The 21,031-nt window shown below is 38.3% G+C and overlaps 1 protein-coding gene across 1 annotated transcript in view; it reads left to right on the top strand.

Annotated features, from left to right (window-relative positions):
* Window positions 1-19,964, top strand: part of ROBO1 (roundabout guidance receptor 1) — a 453,969-nt gene extending 434,005 nt beyond the window's left edge. Inside the window, exons 27-29 of the mRNA XM_062206682.1 lie at window positions 9,386-9,694; window positions 17,574-17,770; window positions 19,016-19,964. Coding sequence (XP_062062666.1) covers window positions 9,386-9,694; window positions 17,574-17,770; window positions 19,016-19,030 — 521 coding nt within the window. The 3' untranslated portion in view covers window positions 19,031-19,964. The remainder of the gene's footprint in view (window positions 1-9,385; window positions 9,695-17,573; window positions 17,771-19,015) is intronic.
* The last annotated feature ends 1,067 nt before the right edge of the window (window positions 19,965-21,031 follow it).

Raw genomic sequence — 21,031 nt, 5'->3', positions numbered from 1 at the left:
AAGAGTGCTTTAAATTAATGTACACATGCCAAGTTAAAGAATATAGCATCACAGTTATAAACTGCACTATCCTTAAAAATTGTTACCTACATTTATGGCCCTGCATTCTGCTGTACTTATTTCACTGTATTTAATAATTAAATTCTAGGTAATCCTTGGATAATAACTATAAATTGAATAATGAAGCACAGAAGTTTTTTTTTTAATTTCAGAAATACCAAGGACATATATTGAAACATTTGTAAAACCAAAAAGTTCACAACAAATATTATTTGGATTCTTCATTTTTCATTTCATACAAATGATCATGCAAAGTTATCACAATACATTCTGCAGTTTAAAAGCCAGAAATTATTTTTTCTAAGCTGAAAAAATAGATAAAATGGAGAAATGACTAAAACTAATTTTTAAAGATTTATTTATTTATTTGAAAGGCAGAGATATAGAGGAGAGAGAGAGAGAGAGAGAGAGAGAGAAAGAGAGAGAGATCTTTCCTCAACTGGTTCACTCCCCAAATGGCTACAATGTCCAGACTAGGCCAATTCAAAGCCAGGAACCAGGAGTTTCACTGGGAGCTCCCACATGGGTGTATGGGCCCAAGCAGTTGGTCCATCATCTACTGCTTTCTTAAGTGCATTAGTAAGTAACTGGATTTGAAGTGGAACAACTGGGATTTGAATCAGCTTCCATATGGAATGCTGGAATTACAGGCAGAGGCTTAACCTTCTGTACCACAGTGCTGGCCCCGAATTAATTAAAGCTATTTTTAAATTACAGCTTTAACTTCCTAGCAACATATTGAAACCAATCACCTAAAAGTTAGGCCTGTTACATTTAGAAGTCTAATTTAATTCTGGATCCTTCCTGTTAAAAGAAAACCATAGGCTGGCACCGTGGCTCACTTGGCTAATCCTCCGCCTGTGGCGCCAGCACCCCGGGTTCTAGTCCCGGTTGGGGCGCTGGATTCTGTCCCGATCGCTCCTCTTATAGTCCAGCTCTCTGTTGTGGCCCGGGAAGGCAGTGGAGGATGGCCCAAGTGCTTGGGCCCTGCACCCAAATGGGAGACCAGGAGGAAGCACCTGGCTCCTGGCTTCAGATTGGCGAAGCACTCCTGCCATAGCGGCCATTTTGTGGGTGAACCAATGGAAAAGGAAGACCTTTCTCTCTGTTTCTCTCTCTGTCTAACTCTGCCGTCAAAAAAAAGAGAAAAAAGAAAACCATAACAAAACTATATGTTACTTTCTACCTATACCATAATCCATATTGATTAATTAAAATCATATAAGTGCAGATCCTTTTTAATGAACCAAATAAAAGAAATTGGCCTACCTTTTATTGCAGTGGTTATAATATGGAAATGAGTCATTTTCTCAGAAATTATTTGCTCAAATTTCTACACTGCATTAAAAAATATTCACAGACCATTTCATAAAGAACCTCAGTGGCAGACACAATGTGTACAATTTAATAAAAGAGAGAAGAGGTTGGAGAGGCAGAATTTAAAGAGCTACCAGTTGTTAAAATGTAAATTAAACATTTCAGTAAGATATGGAAGGTTTGCATGTTTTTGTTTCATTTCGTTTTTTGAATTTTGCTTTTTTATGACTCGAATTTCCTTGGCAGAGTTTTTGTAAACTATGTAAAGAATTGGAGTGAAGCACTCATGGCTCCTACTATGTATTCCTGCTTCCTGCTGGTGCAGACCTAGGGAGCAGGCAGGTGATGGCTGAAATGATTGTTCCTGCCTCCCACATGCGAGGCCTGGATGGTGATCCCAGCTCCTGGCTTCAGTCTCGGCCCCCTCCAGATGTTGTGACCATTAGGGGAGTGAACCAGTGGTTGGGAATTCTGTCTTGCTGTCTCTGTCTCTCTCTCTTTGTGCCTCTCAAGTAAATAAAAACTTGTTACAAACTGGTGACTATGTCTGTATTGATAGAAGTAGTTTCTGATGATCCTTGTCAATCAGTCCTGTACTAGTTTGCTAGCACTGCCCTCATGAAATACCAGGGACTTGGGGCTTAAACCATAGAAAGGTATTTCCTCAGAGCCAAGGAGCCCGGAAGTCCAACATCAAGGAATCAGCAAGGTTGGTTTCTTCCCCCTTTAACTTCAGCTGGTCTTTCCTACGTTGTCTGTCCTGATCTCCTCTGATACAAAGACACCCATCGTGTTGTATTACAGTCCATCCTCATGACCTCATTTTAGCTTATTACCTCTTTAAAGACTACGTAACAGTCACAGTCTGACGTACTGGGTTTTAGAACTTCAACATATGAATGGAGACGGGGTACACACGCCATCCAATCACAACACACCAGCCCCTAACACATGTGTTGTGGTCATCCCTGGCTCTGTGGGAAAATAGAAGGCTTCAGAAGTACCCATGGTGTCCCAGGAGCACAGCAGAATTCTGCTTGCTCTATGCTCTAATTAGTTATTTATTTCATATTTGCTGCTTACAAGTTTAGTTCAGATGAGAGACTGAATTAAAATATATGAATATTTATCAGTGGAAGTCTTACTGAGTTAAAGAACAAGTGCATTTCTAGAACTTTCTGATAGATTATTTCCACCCCTTCTTTTCAGCAGTTCCAGTGCATTTACATACTTGATTTAAAAACCAAATCCATGTTATTTCCTCAGCCCTACTTTTCATAAATTATAAATTCACCATCTTCTTTGAAATTATGGTATTTTGACTTGATTTATCATTAACTACAAGGTCTTGGAACTTTAAGCAGTTAAGTGACTAGAGAGCCGGTCCCACACAGTTGAATGCTGTACTGATAGAATTGTCTGCATGCACATGTTCCTGTGTGTTACTTGACATGTGTTCTAGTCTGCTATGTGGAGAGTCTTGTATAAAGAATGAGTGTTAACATGTTTATGTAGGCAGTCTTTAAATAGTCCTTGGAAATGTGTATTATAAAAAAACTATGGTTGGATTTGAAATTTTTGTACCAAAATAAACATCTTTTAATTCTATTCTCCGTGAACTTTGTGGAGCACCCCCATAAAGAAAGAATATGTAGATGTATGTATACAACCAATCCATCATCCCATTTATTAAGTCCAATTGGAACTACTCAGGGCATGAATTGGCTGCAATACTTACTGTGCTGTGAAATGTAGGATTTTTATTATGATAATCCCTGGTTTGACTTAATAATCATTTTATAAAACCTAAAAAAGAATTTATTTAGCAATCTGTTTACATAAGAATCAAACTTCCTTCTAATTGTCAACTAGATGCAGTAACAATTAAATACAGAAATAGTTCTTAAAATCACCCCCTGAGGGCCGGCGCCGCGGCTCACTAGGCTAATCCTCCACCTTGCGGCGCCGGCACACCGGGTTCTAGTCCCGGTTGGGGCACCGATCCTGTCCCGGTTGCCCCTCTTCCAGGCCAGCTCTCTGCTGTGGCCAGGGAGTGCAGTGGAGGATGGCCCAAGTCCTTGGGCCCTGCACCCCATGGGAGACCAGGAGAAGCACCTGGCTCCTGCCATCAGAACAGCGCGGTGCGCCGGCCGCAGCGCGCTACCGCGGCGGCCATTGGAGGGTGAACCAACGGCAAAAGGAAGACCTTTCTCTCTGTCTCTCTCTCTCTCACTGTCCACTCTGCCTGTCAAAAAAAAAAAAAAAAAAATCACCCCCTGAGTTCTCTTCCCCTCTCTACCTGTGTTGTAGATAGCACCTGTGTAGAACATCTTTTATAAATGTTGTTTAAAGAGCCTTATAATCTCAACAGTTTGTATGATTTTATGACAGTGGTAGTCATCAACTCTGATAGCTGATAAACCCAAGCATTGTGGGAAATGATGATAGAGGTGGTTGGTCATCTGCTCTTTGATAGCCTGAGTTTGTAATCTGTTTAATTTCACAGGAAACAGACAATGCAAAAATGAGTACACAGTCTTTCATTTCCTCTACATCCAGTGATGCTTTGAATCAAACTTCTCTCCTCCCCTTATTGCAGTCTCAGTCTTAATGTGAACCTAAACTCTTCTGCTTTGGGTCTCTTGGTGTAGGCCACTCTTAGAGTTTGTTTTCTAACTCTGTTTGTCTTTACTGAACAAGTAGCAGATGTGCAAAGACCTTCATCATACTACTTATTTCTAAGTATTATTTTTCAAAAAATCCATTCAAATAGTGGACAAAGAAGGAAAACCATGCACTAATGACAATGGCAATATATGCTGCAAAACAAAAGTCTTTAGTTTGGTAGAATGGGGAAAATTAGTGCTGCTGGCTGTACTTTGACCACTGTTTTGGCTAAAATGTGTAAGCTCTTTATATGTTTGTAGAACATTGTAGAACCATGAAAACCTACAACAACAACAACAACAACAACAAAATGCAACTAAGTGATCAAGTTATTTTTTTTTTCAGAAATCCCAGTCACCTTTATTTATATAAAAGTATATTAAATAAATTATGTCAATATGTATAAACAGAATCCATACAAATGGAAAAATCCCCATATACAAACCTTTTTTTAAAATTACACAAATACTAGAACAGCAACAGGAGTCACTGTGTACTTACACCCCATGCGGGATCTGTCCCTAATGTGTCGTCTAAAGCCAAGTGATGCTATGACTGGTACTGAAACAGTATTTTTATACTTTGCGTTTCTGTGTGGGCGCAGACTGATGAGGTCTTTGCTAATTATATACTGAAGTGATCTTCTGTATATAAAGAGAATTGGAAATGGAAAAAAAAAAAAACAACCTGGTGTTAAAATGGAAATGGCATAGAAAATTAATTATTTTGAAAAAAAAAATTATGTAGGATCTCTGTCTTTAATGTGCTGTACATTGCTATTTAATGCTATAATTAGTAATCCAATGGTAGTTTTTTTACTTGATGTTGCTATATGGGCAAAATGTTGAAATCTTTACCTAATATATACTAAATTGATCTTCTGTATACAAAGAGAATTGAAAATGAATCTTTACATGAATGGAAGGGGAAAGGGAGCGGGAGGGGGGAGGGTTGCGGGCGGGAGGGAAGTTATGGGAGGGAGGAAGCCATTGTAACCCATAAGCTATACTTTGGAAATTTATATTCATTAAATAAAAGTTTAAAAAAAATTACACAAATATATATAATATTGACCATAGAAGTTTTAAGTGCTTTAAATCATAAACTCTAGGAAGCTTATGTAGCAATCTTATAAAAATATAATTAGCTGTCGAATGTTTAATTCAATATCACTTATGTCAATTAAAGTGCTAAACTGTAATGCATACTTTGGGGAGATGCCCAAAATAGAAGTCTCCTGTACTTCACACATGAATATAAAAGTTTGCCAATTGTCTTGAATTCTCAAAATACTCCACCAAGAAAAGAAAGAACACCAACACACGAGAAGGCAGAGTTCAGAGAAGACCTAGAAAAGTAGGCCCAATTTCCATTTCTTTTTCCCACATTACCCAAAGTCAGCTTTTCAAGAGTTCTCCCAAAGCCCACCCAAGCTACTTTAAGGCATTTGTTCCTTAGCTTGTTCTTGGCTGACCTGGCTTCTTCTGGAGTACAGCATGCACCACGGAAGGCAGGACATGAGCAAAAGGAGCTGTGGTGTTACAGTCATGGAAACACACTGGGATTGGCTGCACCAGTCATTACACTCCCATGTGACTGCTGCCAATGTCCAAGCCACCGTGCCAATTACCACAGCAGATCACAGGAAGAGCTATTTGAACCCAAGGATCTTCACACTCTCAGATTCTCATTTTTGTCTTTCTATCTCCTATTCTCTTGGATGTCCTTGGTCACAGTGCAACACAAATGGGCAGCAGCTGGTACCCCCAGCGGTGCTCTGTTCAGGTGATGTTCTGTAGGGAGCTCTCCTCCCTGCTGGGCCCTGCCCTCACCTTTTTGCACTTGTAGACAGTCACAGCCAGGGCGACGAATTGATCACTTTTATAAAGGGTTCCTGAGCAAAACAGCTGGTAGTGAGATGACAACTCAAGCTTTCTACTTTTAAAGACAAACCCAAGGACTTCTAGTACCTTTGTACAACTACACAGCTGAAAAAAAAGTACAGTCTATTTATGTTAATAAATAAGGAAGGCTGTATACTGTCTTAGACCTTTTATCAATCTACCACATTTGAATGGGCAGTCAGGTGCTATATGCAGAACCAGGTGTGGCCATTTTACATATTCCTTGACCAGAGTGATTCTCCTTGGAGCTGTGCAGCTTGGCGGATCTGCTTTATGCACATAAATAAGGTCAAGAATGATCTATAGAACAGGATATTTAGCCTGGCAGTCAACACACCTGTGTTCCACACTGCAGTGCCTAGGTTTAATTCTCAATTCTGGCTCCTGACTTCAGCTTCATGCCAGTGCACACCCTGGGAGTCTCAAATTATTGGGTTCTTGTCCCTCTTGTGGGTGAACTGAAGTCCCAGGCTGCTGCTGACTCTAGCCCTGGCTCAGCCCCAGCCCAGGCCTGGTCCAGCCACAGTTGTCACAGGCATCTGGGAATTAGTGGGTAGCAGGTCCCTTTCTCTCTCTCTCTCATTCTCTCCCTCTCCCCCAAAACTGCCTCTCACATAAGAAGATAAAACAAGAATTTCAAGAAAGAAAAGATGATCTATAGGAAACCATTCAAACTGATTATCTCATATAATCAATATTGATGATTTGAAATGGAGGTGGAAGCTACCAGAGGTTGTACTTTTTTTTTTTACATCTTTTATTAAAGATTTATTTATTTGTAAGTCGGAATTACAGAAACAGAAAGAAGAGAGAGAGAGAGAGAGAGAGAGAGAGAAATCTTTCACCTGCTGTTTCACTCCCCAAATGGCCACAATGGTTGGAGCTGGGCCAATTTGAAGTCAGGAGCCAGGAGACTCTTCTGGGTCTCCCACGTGGGTGCAGGGTTCCAAGCACATGGGCTATCTTCCATTGCTTTCTGAAGTGCATTAACAGGGAGCTGGATCAGAAGTGGAGCAGCTGGGCCCTGAACCAACGCCTATTTGGGATGCCTACACTGCAGATGGCAGCTTAACCCATTGCACCACACAGCCAGTCCCAAGGGTCCAACTTTGATATCTGAAACACATTTGCATAAATTGGCATGATCCATTTCAACACTCCCTATTCTCAGACCTTTGAACAGTTTGGTTTGCTACATATACGCTAATTACACGAAGGCACAAAAATTGACCTGCCAATTAATTAGTTAGGAGAATGAAAAATTAAGGGACTTTCTTTGATGGCTATATTGTTTTTTTGTTTGTTTGTTTTTTCATTTTCAATTCTCTTTATATACAGAAGATCAATTTAGTATAAAGATTTCAACAGTTTGCACCCACATAGAAACACAAAGTGAAACATACTGTTTGAGTACTAGTTATAGCATTAAATCACAATGTACAGCACATTAAGGACAGAGATCCCACATGAGGAGCAAGTGCACAGTGGCTCTTGTTGTTGACCCAACAAATTGACACTCTAGTTTATGGTGCCAGTAACCACCCTAGGCTGTCGTCATGAGTTGCCAAGGCTATGGAAGCCTTCCAAGTTTGCCGACTCTGATCATATTTAGACAAGGTCATAAAAGACAGGTTGAGGATAGTAACCAATGATCCTAAGAGTGGCATTTACCAGGTTTGAACAATTATACAGCATTAAGTGGGGAAGAGGACCATCAGTACACACAGATTGGGAGTAGAGCCATTGGTGGTAGAGTAGAGGTTATGATTATGAAGGAATGAGGCCCAAGTACGCTAGACAGGGTCTAGAACAAAGGACAGAGTCGTTATTAGAGGAGCTAAGAAAGGTGCTGTCTAAGCTACAATTAAGTTTTCTGATTGAGAGGCAAATAGAACCTGATAGAAGGGGCTTGATAATAATCTGGTGGGCTTTAGGCCTTGTAAGTGAAGAGGCCCAGACCTAGCTATCTCTTCACATGGGGTATATCCTAAGGGAGATGTGAACCTCCTAGGGGAAGGCACTCTGTTGACTTTCATTACTTGGCTGGCCTGGGAGGAGAGCTGGCCAGGTAAAGGCAGGGGGCATCTCTGACAAGAAATTTACATGATTCTTAAAATTTATAGAAGGCATCGGATCTTCTGGTAAATGTTTTCTTAAGTTGTTATCTAATGGTTGAAACTGTTTGCTAAGTATTCATGTGATATTGCTATTGTCAGCAAGCGATCTAGGACTTGCTCCCTCATTTCTCTATTCTAAGCCCAACTTGTTCTTTCATTTCTCTATTCTCTTCAAGGTAGGAAACTAATTCTATTATGAAGGAATCTGTAGGACGCACAATTTAATCTTTAGACCTTATAAAAGAGATGGCTAACATTTTTCTGTCATAGCATAGCCAAAATAAGAGCTTAAATAATAATCTCATAGCTAGATTCACTTCGCCATCAGCGAAAAAAACCTCCCTTTCAGACCAAAGTGAGAATATAATTTTCCTCATGGGCATTGTCTACCTTAGAAAAACTACTACAGAACGTGCCTGTGACTATAGACTTGTAGTTCAGGCCACAGAAGATTAGAGATGGGACACGGGCACTCCCTTGACTTGCATCCTCTGGTCTGCTTTAACACAAACCAGGAAGAAACCCCAGAAGCAATGGGTGGCAGGCCTATTAATGGCTGATCTGTACAGTGATCTGCCCTCAAGGAGACCCAACAGGCCAGTCCACTGCAGTGGCTTTCAATGTGATAAGCCTGGGCTTCAGCAGAAGTCAGCTTATGAAGAGCCCTGGCAGCTCTGCCAAGAGTTGGATCCCTGGAAATGGACCTGCCCTGGAGTCGAAGGATGCCCAGGTCAGAGCCACAGATCTTATTGGCTCTAAGCTGAAAAGCCCTTCACTCAGCCCAACTTCCAAAGTGACCACTGCAGCTGAGGGGATGGCCAAGTAGGGTCAGCAACATTGCAGAGGTTGTACTTTCAAGTGTAAGCCCCTTGTAATTATGAATTTTTAACCATGTAAATGTATATTCAGTTTTTACATCTAAAAGCAAATTTTATAATACCAAGCATTTAATAGGCATTGTAAAAATGCCTTTTAATTGATTCATCCTAACATTTATACATTTTTCTTCAAATGTGAAAGTATTACAATTTCTAAAGATATGGACTAAAAACATAGCTATTCTAATAATTACCAAATCTCTGTATGTCTGGTTTTGATCTCTCTTGAAATTCTGATTTTTGTGTACACCTACCTATTATACATCTGTATTTTGATACTAAGAATGTGTTAAAATCATTGTTCTTCTTATTTCTTGGTTGCCTTTAATTGTTTTGTTTCATGTAGGATGCCGTCTCACAAATGTGACTCCAATGACAACTATAACATTTGATTATTTTATCACTGGCAGAATTTTATAGTATTTCAACTATTTCTTTTTAGATCTTCCACCTCCTCCAGTGCCACCACCTGCTATAAAGTCACCCACTGTCCAATCCAAGGCACAACTGGAGGTACGACCTGTAATGGTGCCAAAACTCCCTTCTGTAGAAGCAAGAGCAGACAGATCGTCAGATAGAAAAGGAGGCAGCTACAAGGGGAGAGAAGTGTTGGATGGAAGACAAGTGGCTGATATGCGAACAAATCCAGGGGATCCCAGAGAAGCACAGGAACAGCAGAATGATGGGAAAGGACGAGGAAACAAGGGAGCAAAACGAGATCTTCCACCAGCAAAGACTCATCTCATCCAAGGTACTGATATAGTCAAGCAACAAATAAATATGAGTTGAATATGTATTCACAGGACACACAATGATGCACTAAAGAACCATATAAAAGTGATGTTTGCTTTCTAACTGGGGAGACAGGCACATACCCAACTAACTGTGATACAATTCATTCCAATATGTGGCATTATACAAGGCTTCCTGGAGAAGTGCCACTTCAGTTGGATTTTAAAGGAAACATGATTTCAAAAATTTAAATAGGGACAAGGAGATATCGGGTATGGGAAATATGTTTAGAAAAATGTATGAAATTATAAAAATTAGTATGGAGAAAAATGGTTCCCAATTTGACTGATAAATAGGATGCTTGAGTCCAGGAACAATTGGTAAAAGATAAAACTAGGAAATTGGTTCATTCAAATTGAAAAGACTGGGGCATTACAAAGGAGACACCAAGATGGCAGAATAGGGAGGGAACTTATTGCTCTAGTCTAGGGGAAAATAGTTGGGAAAAGCAAGGAGAGAGTGCAATCTCAGGGAAGAATTAGGGAGAAAATGGCAAGGGAGATTCCACACAAATTGGACACTGTGGGTTTATGTGGAGACTGTGGATGTACACAGCTCAGGACCCTTAGCACCAGCTTTGGAGAATGAGGTGAGAGCAGACTGCAGCAACACAAGCCACTGGCGATAAAGCTACAGGAAGAGCCTGGCATGAGTCCAGCTTGGAACCAAGTGGGGGACTGTATACTTACCAACCTAGAGGAAAAAAGAGGGGCCATTTCTCCCCAACCACCCAGCACCAGCATCCTGTAACTAGCCAAAAGAGCTGCTCCAGTTTATGTCCACGTGCTCAGAAATCAGCCAAGAGGAGATGGCTGAGTCTGACTGGGAGAGTTTACAGGGCTAGGTGCTCGGGACTGTGGGAGCTTTGTGTGCCAGGACTGTGAAAACACTGTGGCTGTGTGGGCGGGCACAGGGTGTGGCTGGGTCTTTGGGTAGTCACTGTGGGTGGCTCCACTCGATTCCCTGTTGAGGGTCATTGCTGCAGGATCCATGCTCATATCAATCAAGGACTGCATGGATCCTTTGCGTTGTTCTTGTGGAAGCATGAATGAATTTTATTCCCACTGGGGCTAATGAGCAGGCATTGGTCTCCTTGGAGGAAGGGAGATCAGCGTGAGATTTACCATGCCCAATTTGGGTGTCACCCAGGACACTCCCTTCACCTTGGAGCACTGAAGAGTTCCCTGGCCACACCCAGCACACACAGGGTATTCACTGAAAGAGCAGACATTCCACTAATCCACCAAGGCATAGTCCAATGATAAAAACTATCACAGGAACAAAAAAAAAAAAAAAAAAAAAAAAGACCAACAAGTATCTCCACAAATGTCTAAAAATAAATGCAGTAATTCAAGAAACAATAATAAGGAAGACAACATGACTTCTGCAAAGGAACACAACACTTCAGTACTAGAATGTGAAAATGAAGAAATTGAAGAAATACCAGAAATAGAATTCAAAAACTTGATCATAGGATTACTTAGAAGTAATCAGGAGCAAATCCACGAATTGAAGAAATCCATAGATGACATGAATAAATATTTTTCCCATGAAATTGAGATTTAAAGAGAAATCAGAATGAAATGAAGAATTCAATAGATCAAGTAAAACAATAGACTCAATGAGGCAGAAGAAAGAATATCTGAGTTAGAAGACAAATGGCTGGAAATTTTATAGCCAGACCAAAAACAAAAGAAGAAGAAGAAATTAGAAAACTGAATAACAGAATCAGAGACTTATGAGATACTATCAAATGACCCAACATACAAGTATATGAATTCCTGAAGTCATGGAAAGAGAGAATGGATTAGAAGGCTTTTTTAGTGAAATAATTACAGAAAACTTCCCTAATTTGGAGAAAAAAAGGGATGTTTAAGTACAAGAAACACATAGAACTCCTAATAGACATGACCAGAAAAGATCCTCATCATGACAAATTGTAGTCAAACTCTCCACAGTAAAACATGAAGAACAGATTCTAAAATGTGCATGACAGAAATGCCAGATTACTTTCAGAGGATCTCCAATTAGACTCACAGCTGACTTCTCATCAGAAACCCTACAAGCTGGGAGAGAATGGCGAGATATATTCTGAGTCTTAAGAGAAAAAAAAATGTCAACACAGAATACTGTACCCTGCAAAGCTCTCATTTATGAATGATGGTAAAATAAAGACCTTCCATTGCAAACAGAAATTGAAAGAATTTGTCACCACTAGAAGATGCTTAAGGATGTGCTACATATAGAAACACAGAAACATGGTCATCACTATGAAAGAAGGTGAAGACAGAAAATCTCCCAGTAAAAGTACAAAGGAAATCCAAGGTAAATAATAGGAATATTTATGGAAAAACAGCAGGACCAAGTCATTACTTATCAATAGTCACCTATAAATGGCCTCAACTCTCCAGTTAAAAAATACAGATTGGCCAAGTGGATTAAAAAACAAAACCCATCTCATTGTTGCCTACAAGAAACACATCTCACCAACAAAGATACATGCAGACTGAATAGTGAAAGGATGGAAAAAGATATTCAATGGTAACAAAAACCAAAAAAGAGTTGGTGTAGCCATCCTAATTATCAGACAAAATAAACATTAACACAAAAACTGTTAAAAGAGATGAAGAAGGGCACTATGTAATGATTAGGGGATCAATTCAACAAGAAGATGTGACTATAATAAATGTATTTGCACCTAATTACTGGACACCTGGCCATTTAAAAGAAATGTTAATGAATCTAAAGGGAGACATAGACCCCCACACAATAGTAATGGGGGTTAGGGCCCGCACTGTGGTGCAGTGGGTTAAAGCCCTGGCCTGAAGCACCGGCATCCCATATGGGCGCCGATTCTAGTCCTGGCTGCTCCTCTTCTGATGCAGCTCTTTGCAATGGCCTGGGAAAGCAGTAGAAGAGGGCCTAAGTCCTTGGGCCCCTGCACCCATGTGGGAGACCCCTCAAGAATCTCCTGGCTCCTGGCTCCTGGCTTCAGATTGGCACAGCTCTGGCCATTGCAGCCATTTGCCTCACCTCTCTCTGTGTAACTCTGACTTTCAAATAAATAAAATAAATCTCAAAAAAACTTCCTAAAAATAGTATTGGGGGACTTTAGTTCCCCACTTTCAGCAAGGGACAGAAAATAATTAAAGAAATAACAGTTAACACTGTAGACCAAGTGGATCTAATGGATATCTACAGAACTTTCATGCTACAGTTGTAGAATACGCATTCTTCTCACCAGTGCATGGAACTTTCTCTAGGATAGACCAGAGGCTAGGCTATAAAGCAAGTCTCAACAAATTAAAAAAAAAAAATTGAAATAATCTTCTCTGACCACAATGGAATTAAGCTGGAAATCAACAACTCAATAATCTCTATAACATATGCAAACTCATGGAAATGAACAACATGCTCCTGAATGAACAGTGGGTCATAGAAAAAATCAAAAAAGAAATTAAAAAAAGGGATGTAGGTGTCCCAAGCAATGGCTTACGCCACTGCACCATAGCACCCACCCCTCTTTTGAGGAATGATAATTCTCTTCCTACTCTCAATAGCATTTCAGAAAAAGAAATACAAGAAAATGAAAATTATTTAATGAGGAAGTCAGAAAGAGTGATAGGAATGAAAATCACTGTATTTGAATAGATACAGTTTGGTGGTAAGAATTGGCATCAGCGTATTGTTCTGTTTATTATGTGCATCTGATCATCAACATACTCTTTTTCAGCCTGAAGGCAGATTTACTTTTTTCTGTGACTGAAGGCTGAACTAATCCAGGCATATACTCAACAGGGAAGTCATGAGTAGAATGTACGTTTTTGTGACCACAAAATCATTGGTGACATCACCACAACACAAAGTTTACAAATCTATTAGCTTATTTGCTCAATTAACTAAAAGTTGATCTGGCTCTGAAGTTTTGACTCATGGTGACCACACTCCAAATATTGATTCATAAATAGAATGTCATGGTATAAATTATGAAGTTTCTATCTGGCCAGAAATATGGACCAATGTCCTGTTCATAAACAGTCTGCCTCCGAAGAAGATTATAGAAAATTATGAGAATCTTGGCATTAAAGAATCACAAATAGGTGAAATTTATTTTAGATCAATCTTCAGAAATTTAGTATGGTATCTTTTGGGTTATAAAAATATTTGTGACTAAAAAAAACTAAGACTGGACCCATTAATCTGAAAACAAGTAACCCTGTTCTTTGGACGACACTGAGATATGCTTAGCAGTTATTGTATGCCATGTATTCCCAAATTCTTATTTAAACCATAACCCTGTGTCTGTCATTAAATTATCATTTCTATGCATTGCTGTAGTTTTCATCCTCACAGTTCAGTTTGCATTATTTATAATGAAAGAGGCACACTGATTTGCATGTATAATGAATGGTTATTTTTAATTAACGAAAGTGGTCTTCTAGACTCTGATCTTTTTGCTGACATTTACTTCAGCTCAATTTATTTCTACATATATCAAACACCTATTGTGTTATCAAGCGTTGTAATAAGTCCTGAGATTTAGTGTATGCATGAAACTTGACCTAAAGGAGATTTGGGAGCAAGGCAGGGCAGGGCAGGGCAGGGCAGGGGGTGGGGGGCAGGGGGCGAGGAGAGGAGAGGAGAGGATCTACAGATTCACAGGTATTTTCAATATCATAGTCAAGGTGCCAGAATACTTGAGAGTCCAGAAGAGGGACAGTTAGCTCAACGTTTTATGAGATGCAGTGTAGGAACCGTGTCTTATATTTCTTGATCTTTACTGGTAGAAATGACACATAAACTGAGTGTTTAAGGATGGGTGAAATTTAGCTCAGGTAGAAAAGGTACATCATTAGGCCGGTGCTGCGGCTCAATAGGCTAATCCTCTGCCTGCGGCGCCGGCACACCGGGTTCTAGTCCCAGTCGGGGCGCTGGATTCTGTCCTGGTTGCTCCTCTTCCAGTCCAGCTCTCTGCTGTGGCCCAGGAGTGCAGTGGAGGATAGCCCAAGTCCTTGGGCCCTGCAGCTGCATGGGAGACCAGGAGAAGCACCTGGCTCCTGGCTTCAGATCAGTGTGGTGCGCCAGCTGCAGCGGCCATTGGAGAGTGAACCAACGGTAAAGGAAGACCTTTCTCTCTGTCTTTCTCTCTCACTGTCCACTCTGCCTGTCAAAAAAAAAAAAAAAAAGAAAGAAAAGGTACATCATTTAGATGGAGAAGTCAGCATAAAAATCTACAGGATCCCTTTAAGAGACTGTGATACATTTAGTATTACAGGCTAATTAAGGTGATCAAAGATGAAGCTCTTGAAATAAGTGTAGGTTTATGTCATGAAGGAACCTGTAGGTCATCCAACAGGACAGTAACTGAGTTTGACAGTTTAGAGAGGAATAGCTGCAGAAGCAAAAGACATACTGATGTTTGTGATACCCAGACAAGAGATGTAAGAATATAAACCAGGCTACAGAAGCAGAGATACATGACTTAGAAAATTCAAAAAACTTTTTCAGTGTCAAAATCAGCCTTACCATTGTACGTAATTTTTTTTGCTTCAAAAAACTCATGGAAATTAGGATTAAAAGATGTTTATTTTAGTGCAAAACTGTTTTGAAATTCATCCATAAATGGCCTTCAAAATGTTCATGGAGATATATACTATGAAAAACTTTGCAAGCATTTAAATTGCTTATACCAAAACAAACTCATATTTTGAATTCATTTTTCCATGAACTTCTTGAAGATCTTGCATATTTGAATATATGGACAGGATACACTAGATGGATATGGAAAGGATATTGAAGTAGAGGAGTGAACCTAAAAAATTCTGATTGTACATCTTGCATAGCTTAGCGATTACTGATGTCATTAGATGTAACGGAGTGGGAGGAAATTTCAGGACAGTGGGTATGATGGAGACAAAGTTCAACGGGCTGAGTTTGAGAGTTTCTCAGAAGGAATTTAGTTGGGCTGGAGTCTTCAGTTCTGCATGTAGTTCAGAAGTTGAAAGTATAAGTTAATGATTTATCATGATGAATATAGCTACTAAATGCTTGCACCCATTCACTCAAATATATTCACTGATGACTTGTCATATGACAGTCTGGGAGTTTACAGCATGCACAGCAGGAAATCCGTACTTGTCCCCATGATAGTTATAGGCTAAAAAAGGTTTACGATCTGTGAGAGTGGATGACATCACCAGGGTGAATGTATCACACGTCCAGACACACCCACACATTGTACTAAAAGTGGAAACCTACAAGGCATCAACATGTATTAGGTGTTTTATGTACAGAGTTCATAAAGATTGGACAAGAAGGAAAGAGAAGTAAAAGCTAAGACAGTGATAATGTTTAGACTGATAAAGGGCAGTAAGAAGTCCAAAGATGTAGAGACTGAAACATGATTAGCTTTATTAACTTTCTCAGTTTCTTAGTAGTAATGTGGCCATAAATAGGTGACAGTGGGATGTAGAGTGAACTGGTGTTATGAGACCAACATTAAGTCCAATTTGCTTTTCAAGAAACATGAGTGAGAAGTGGGGAAAGAAAGTGTTGATTCATGTAGATTACTTGCTTAAGGGTAGAGTTTTTAGCAAGAGGGATTTTATCATATTGTAGTTTGAAAAAACTAAAGTTAAAAGAGAGAAAAGAAGTTGATGAAACAGGGACAGAAGATGAAGGTCACAGGAGCAGTGAGAAGTGAGAAGTGAGGTTCCGGGGGTAGTCATCCTCATGGACAGTAAAGCTCCTGCATATCAAAACTGTCATTGGGGTGAAAGTTGAACTGAAAGGGTTGGAAGAAAAAAGGTGCCACCAATGAGGGCTCTACTGGCTTCATAAATAGATGCCTTGGGCATCACAAGTAAAGAATATTTCTGTAGAAGAATAGGGGAGCAATGATTTAGAACTGGTGTAGGTGAGCTAAAGACAAGCCTTTCAAATCCTTACCCTTGCACTAGAGAGAACATTCCTGGAAACTTCATGAAAATAAGTATCATTCAGTCTATGTGGATAGAGGAGGAGCTTTCAGGGGAAGAAAACAAAATGTTAGAGGGGTTAGTGTTTATATATATATATATAATATATATATATGTATATATTTGGTGACCAAAGGGTAGAGTGGACAGACTTTGGAAATGCATGATGCATCAGTAGAAGTGGTGTCACATTTAAAGCAGCACAGGGATAGACATTCAGGAAACAACAATTAACTGGAGTGGCTTTTTTTTTTTTTAAAGTATCAACAATGACAGACTTCTGAGATTCAAAGCTCCACAATGTATGTATGATGTGGAAATGAAGGTTCAAGTCTCACTGTCTGGAAAGTCAACCAGGGCTTGGGTCTATCTTGCAAGTAGGAGACTAAACTGGTTCCTAACAGTTCCTTCTAACAGCACTATTATAGTTTACAAAGTGGTTTCACTGTCTGATCTGTTTTCATATCAACACTAGATACAGATTCTATTATCGCTTTTTTAAAATTATAAAGTGGAAACTAAAGCCTAAAATAATATGAGATGACACAGTTAATGATAGAAATGGAAGCCACGTCTGACTCTTTGTTTTGTTTACCTCCTTTGGTGATATGGGTCCCAGGTGAGTTTGAGATGGACAAAATCTGATGAGTGGAATCAATCCAAATCTTCAGCCAGTACTAAGAAAACAATAGGCTTGTTATTTTAATTTTAAAAAGATAGTGTTGCATTATTCATTATGCTTATAAGATGACCTCATTTATTCCTCAAAATCACTGATACTTCCCCAATCAGAATGACAGATAAACAAGAATAAAAGCATGCAGTTGTTTTCACACGCATTTATTATATTTCATTACACAGAGGATATTCTACCATACTGTAGACCTACATTTCCAACATCGAATAATCCTAGAGATCCAAGTTCCTCAAGCTCAATGTCATCAAGAGGATCAGGAAGCAGACAAAGAGAACAAGCAAATGTAGGTCGAAGAAATATTGCAGAAATGCAAGTACTTGGAGGATATGAAAGAGGAGAAGATAATAATGAAGAATTAGAGGTATTTCTATTTTTCCCAAGTTTTCCAACAATAGACTAAAGTTGTCTATCAGCCTCAAAAATTAAAACATCCATAGCTGTGTATGAATGTTATTAATTTATCTGAAACTTTTCAGTAACCTAATATATATGATACCAGAAACTGAACTGAGAATTTAAGGATTTTTTTGAAATGTATTTCACAATTTAAACAGCAGTTTCTTTGTAGACATAAGGTTCATATTCAATTGCAGATTGTCAGATAAGAAATACTTGAAAATGGCAAAACATTGTCGATAAAGCAGAGCTTTTGGTCTAGATATATTATAATTCATGATGCTAAGAAGATAAAATAAGGTGAAAGATATATGATGTGACTGGCCTTTATTGGCCATCTTAGTCATCTCCAGGGTTAATTTGGCTGATATAGCCAACTGTCTTCCACCTTCACTCTTTTGAAAATTGGAATCTAGCCTGTAACATTGACCTTCTCAAATAGAGGAATACATCTTTGGTCTAAGATATCCTCCGTTACTGGAATGGTTAGATAGCGATTCAAAATGTAACTGGTAGTAAGTCGTACCAGATTATAAAATTTCTTCCTATTTTAAGATTGTGTTTTCTCTATTTTATAAGAAACAAGTTGACAAATTTCTCTTTACAAATATAGTTAATCATACGTAAATTTTAAATGACTGTTAAACTATATGTTTTTATTGTAGAAAGTGAAAAACTAGCAGTAATTATATCTAATTGAATTTTTATACAATACAATGTATTTTGATTTTATGATTTGGAAAAAGAAGCTCTTTGTTCCTGCAAATGCTGTTAGAGAAGTGGTTTTTCAAGTTTATTATTTTTGTTTTTTAAATAGAAGAACCATTTGGGAGAACAAAAATCATTACTGTTAACTCCAATATTTCAAACCAATAAAATATAATGAGGAGTTGGGGCAGAGGGGAGTAGAGAGCTCAGAGCTTTCTCAGAGCCTTAACCCTATCCATCCTGCAAAAGTGAAATAATGCTACTCTTTCTCCTTTCTCGATGCCCTGAACCTACCCTGCCACACCGAGGCACTGTGTAGAACACAGTTTAGACCACCTATGGTTGACAAATGAATTAGTTGCATTCAGCATTTTCCTCTGTATTCCAACAAATGAATGTAAAAGCACTTTAAATTTAAGCTTTAAGCATAAATTCCTACAAATAATTATAAGACAATACTCCAGATTCATTTTCATGTGTAACAATAATTATTCTCTTACAGGAAACAGAAAGCTGAAGACAACCAGAGAGGCTTGTGGGAAGTAACATGAAAATTATCACTCAAGAAGCCTCATGTCTGATGACACATGATGCCAGATAAAATGTTCAGTGCAATCAGTGTACAAATTGTCGTTCTTATTCCTCTTATTGGGATACCATTTTAAAATTTTTATTGGGTTTTTATTGTTGTAGTTTGATCCCTAACCCGTTCTTCTCACTGTTGGAACAAACCATTACTCCTTCCTTCCAGCAAGGGAAGTTTATTGACTTCTTGTATCAGTCAACAGCCAACAGGAGACAACAAAGCAGTTCCTTTGCATTTTGCCCCTGAGATATGGCATTGCACTGCTTATACACCAAGCTAATTTATAGCAAAATATTGATTGAAGATAAAGTTGTCTAATCAACCTCATGCCAAGGGCTCTCAAAGTATAATCTTTCTATAACTAACTGCTAATGCAAATTAAAACATACTTCATTTTAACATGATTTTTAAATCCGTCTTTCATACCACCCTTTGCTGAAGAAACTAAAAATACAGCAAATGCAGAACTGAACAATTTGAATGGGGTAGAAACATTGTAAATATATACTCTTTTCAACCCCTGGTGGTACTTTATTTTGTCTTCATTTCAATCACTGAAGTATATTCTTATGGAAAATGTACTTTTGGATAAGTAGGGCTAAGCCAGTTGGATCTCTGGTTGTCTAGTCATTGTCATAAGTAAGCCTAGCAAAAACCTTCTTCTATTTTTCAATCAAAAAGCAATTATAAGAGCATATTACAAAAAAAGGATGTTTTTAATGACCATTTGAGTAAGGACATCCCTATCTTAACTGGCCTAAATTTCTTCTGGTAGTGTCAGCTCAACTTTCAGAAGTGCCACTTAAGGAAGTTTGATTTTTGTTTTTATAATGCACTGTTTTTAATCTTTTTTTTTTTTTTTTTTGGTTTTAAAAGCACAATCACTAAACTTTATTTGTAAACCATTGTAACTATTAACCTTTTTTGTCTTATTGAGAAAAATGTTGAGAAGCGTTTTTAACCTGTTTTGTTAATGCTCTATGTTTGTATTTGGAATATTTGAATGATGACAGATGGTGAAGTAATGTGCATACTTTATTGTGGGTCATGAACCAGATGGTTCTTACTTTTCCTGGACTTAAGGAAAGAAAAAAAAAAGGTTTAAGTTTGTTGTGGCCGTTGTCAAAACTTATGAGATATCCTTATAAGCTCAAATAGAGGCAATACTTGCTTTTAATTGCCAAATGATGTCCTCTGACTGTAGATTTTTATGATCTTTTTTGTCATTATATAGATTTCATTGACATTATAATTGGTGCTATTTGACAAAAAAATACTACACTTATTCATACACAGGTGTTAAGCCTGACCCCACTGGAAAACAAAGCCAAACAAAACTGAACCACAAAAAAAGGCTGATATTCACCAAAAACTAAATGTGTTCATTTAGATAATTTGAAAAAGTTCCATAGAAAGAGTGTGCAGTACTAAGGGAACAATCCATGTGATTAATGTTTTCATTATGTTCATGTAAGAAGCCTCTTATTTTTAGCCATAATTTTGCATACTGAAAATCCAATAATCAGAAAAGTAATTTTGTCACATTATTTATTAAAAATGTTCTCAAATACATCATTCTTTCTTGTGTTGATTTTTTTCCATTGTGTGCTGATCAAATTTATTCCATTTAATCACAAAGTCCTTATGTCTGAACATTTCACCACTATTTTACTAGATAAGTAGATATTATCCATAAGATATATGAACAGCCAGGTTTTATTTTTAAGAAAAATTTTCATTTGATTCCTCTAAAAACTAAAGATGAAAGATGAATTAAAACCAGGAACTTTATAGTTTGGTAAGATAGTAACTAATTAATATTAAGGTTACTATTTTTGTTCATGTATGTGTATCTGAATTTCAGTTAACCTACTTCAAAAATAATCAGATTCAACTATGATACATTTGATTTGTAAAGGTTGAACCACCTTC

Source organism: Lepus europaeus, chromosome 2 (assembly GCF_033115175.1).
Source record: "Lepus europaeus isolate LE1 chromosome 2, mLepTim1.pri, whole genome shotgun sequence".
NCBI classification, from domain to species: domain Eukaryota; kingdom Metazoa; phylum Chordata; class Mammalia; order Lagomorpha; family Leporidae; genus Lepus; species Lepus europaeus.
This window is presented reverse-complemented; position numbering and strand designations above follow the sequence as displayed.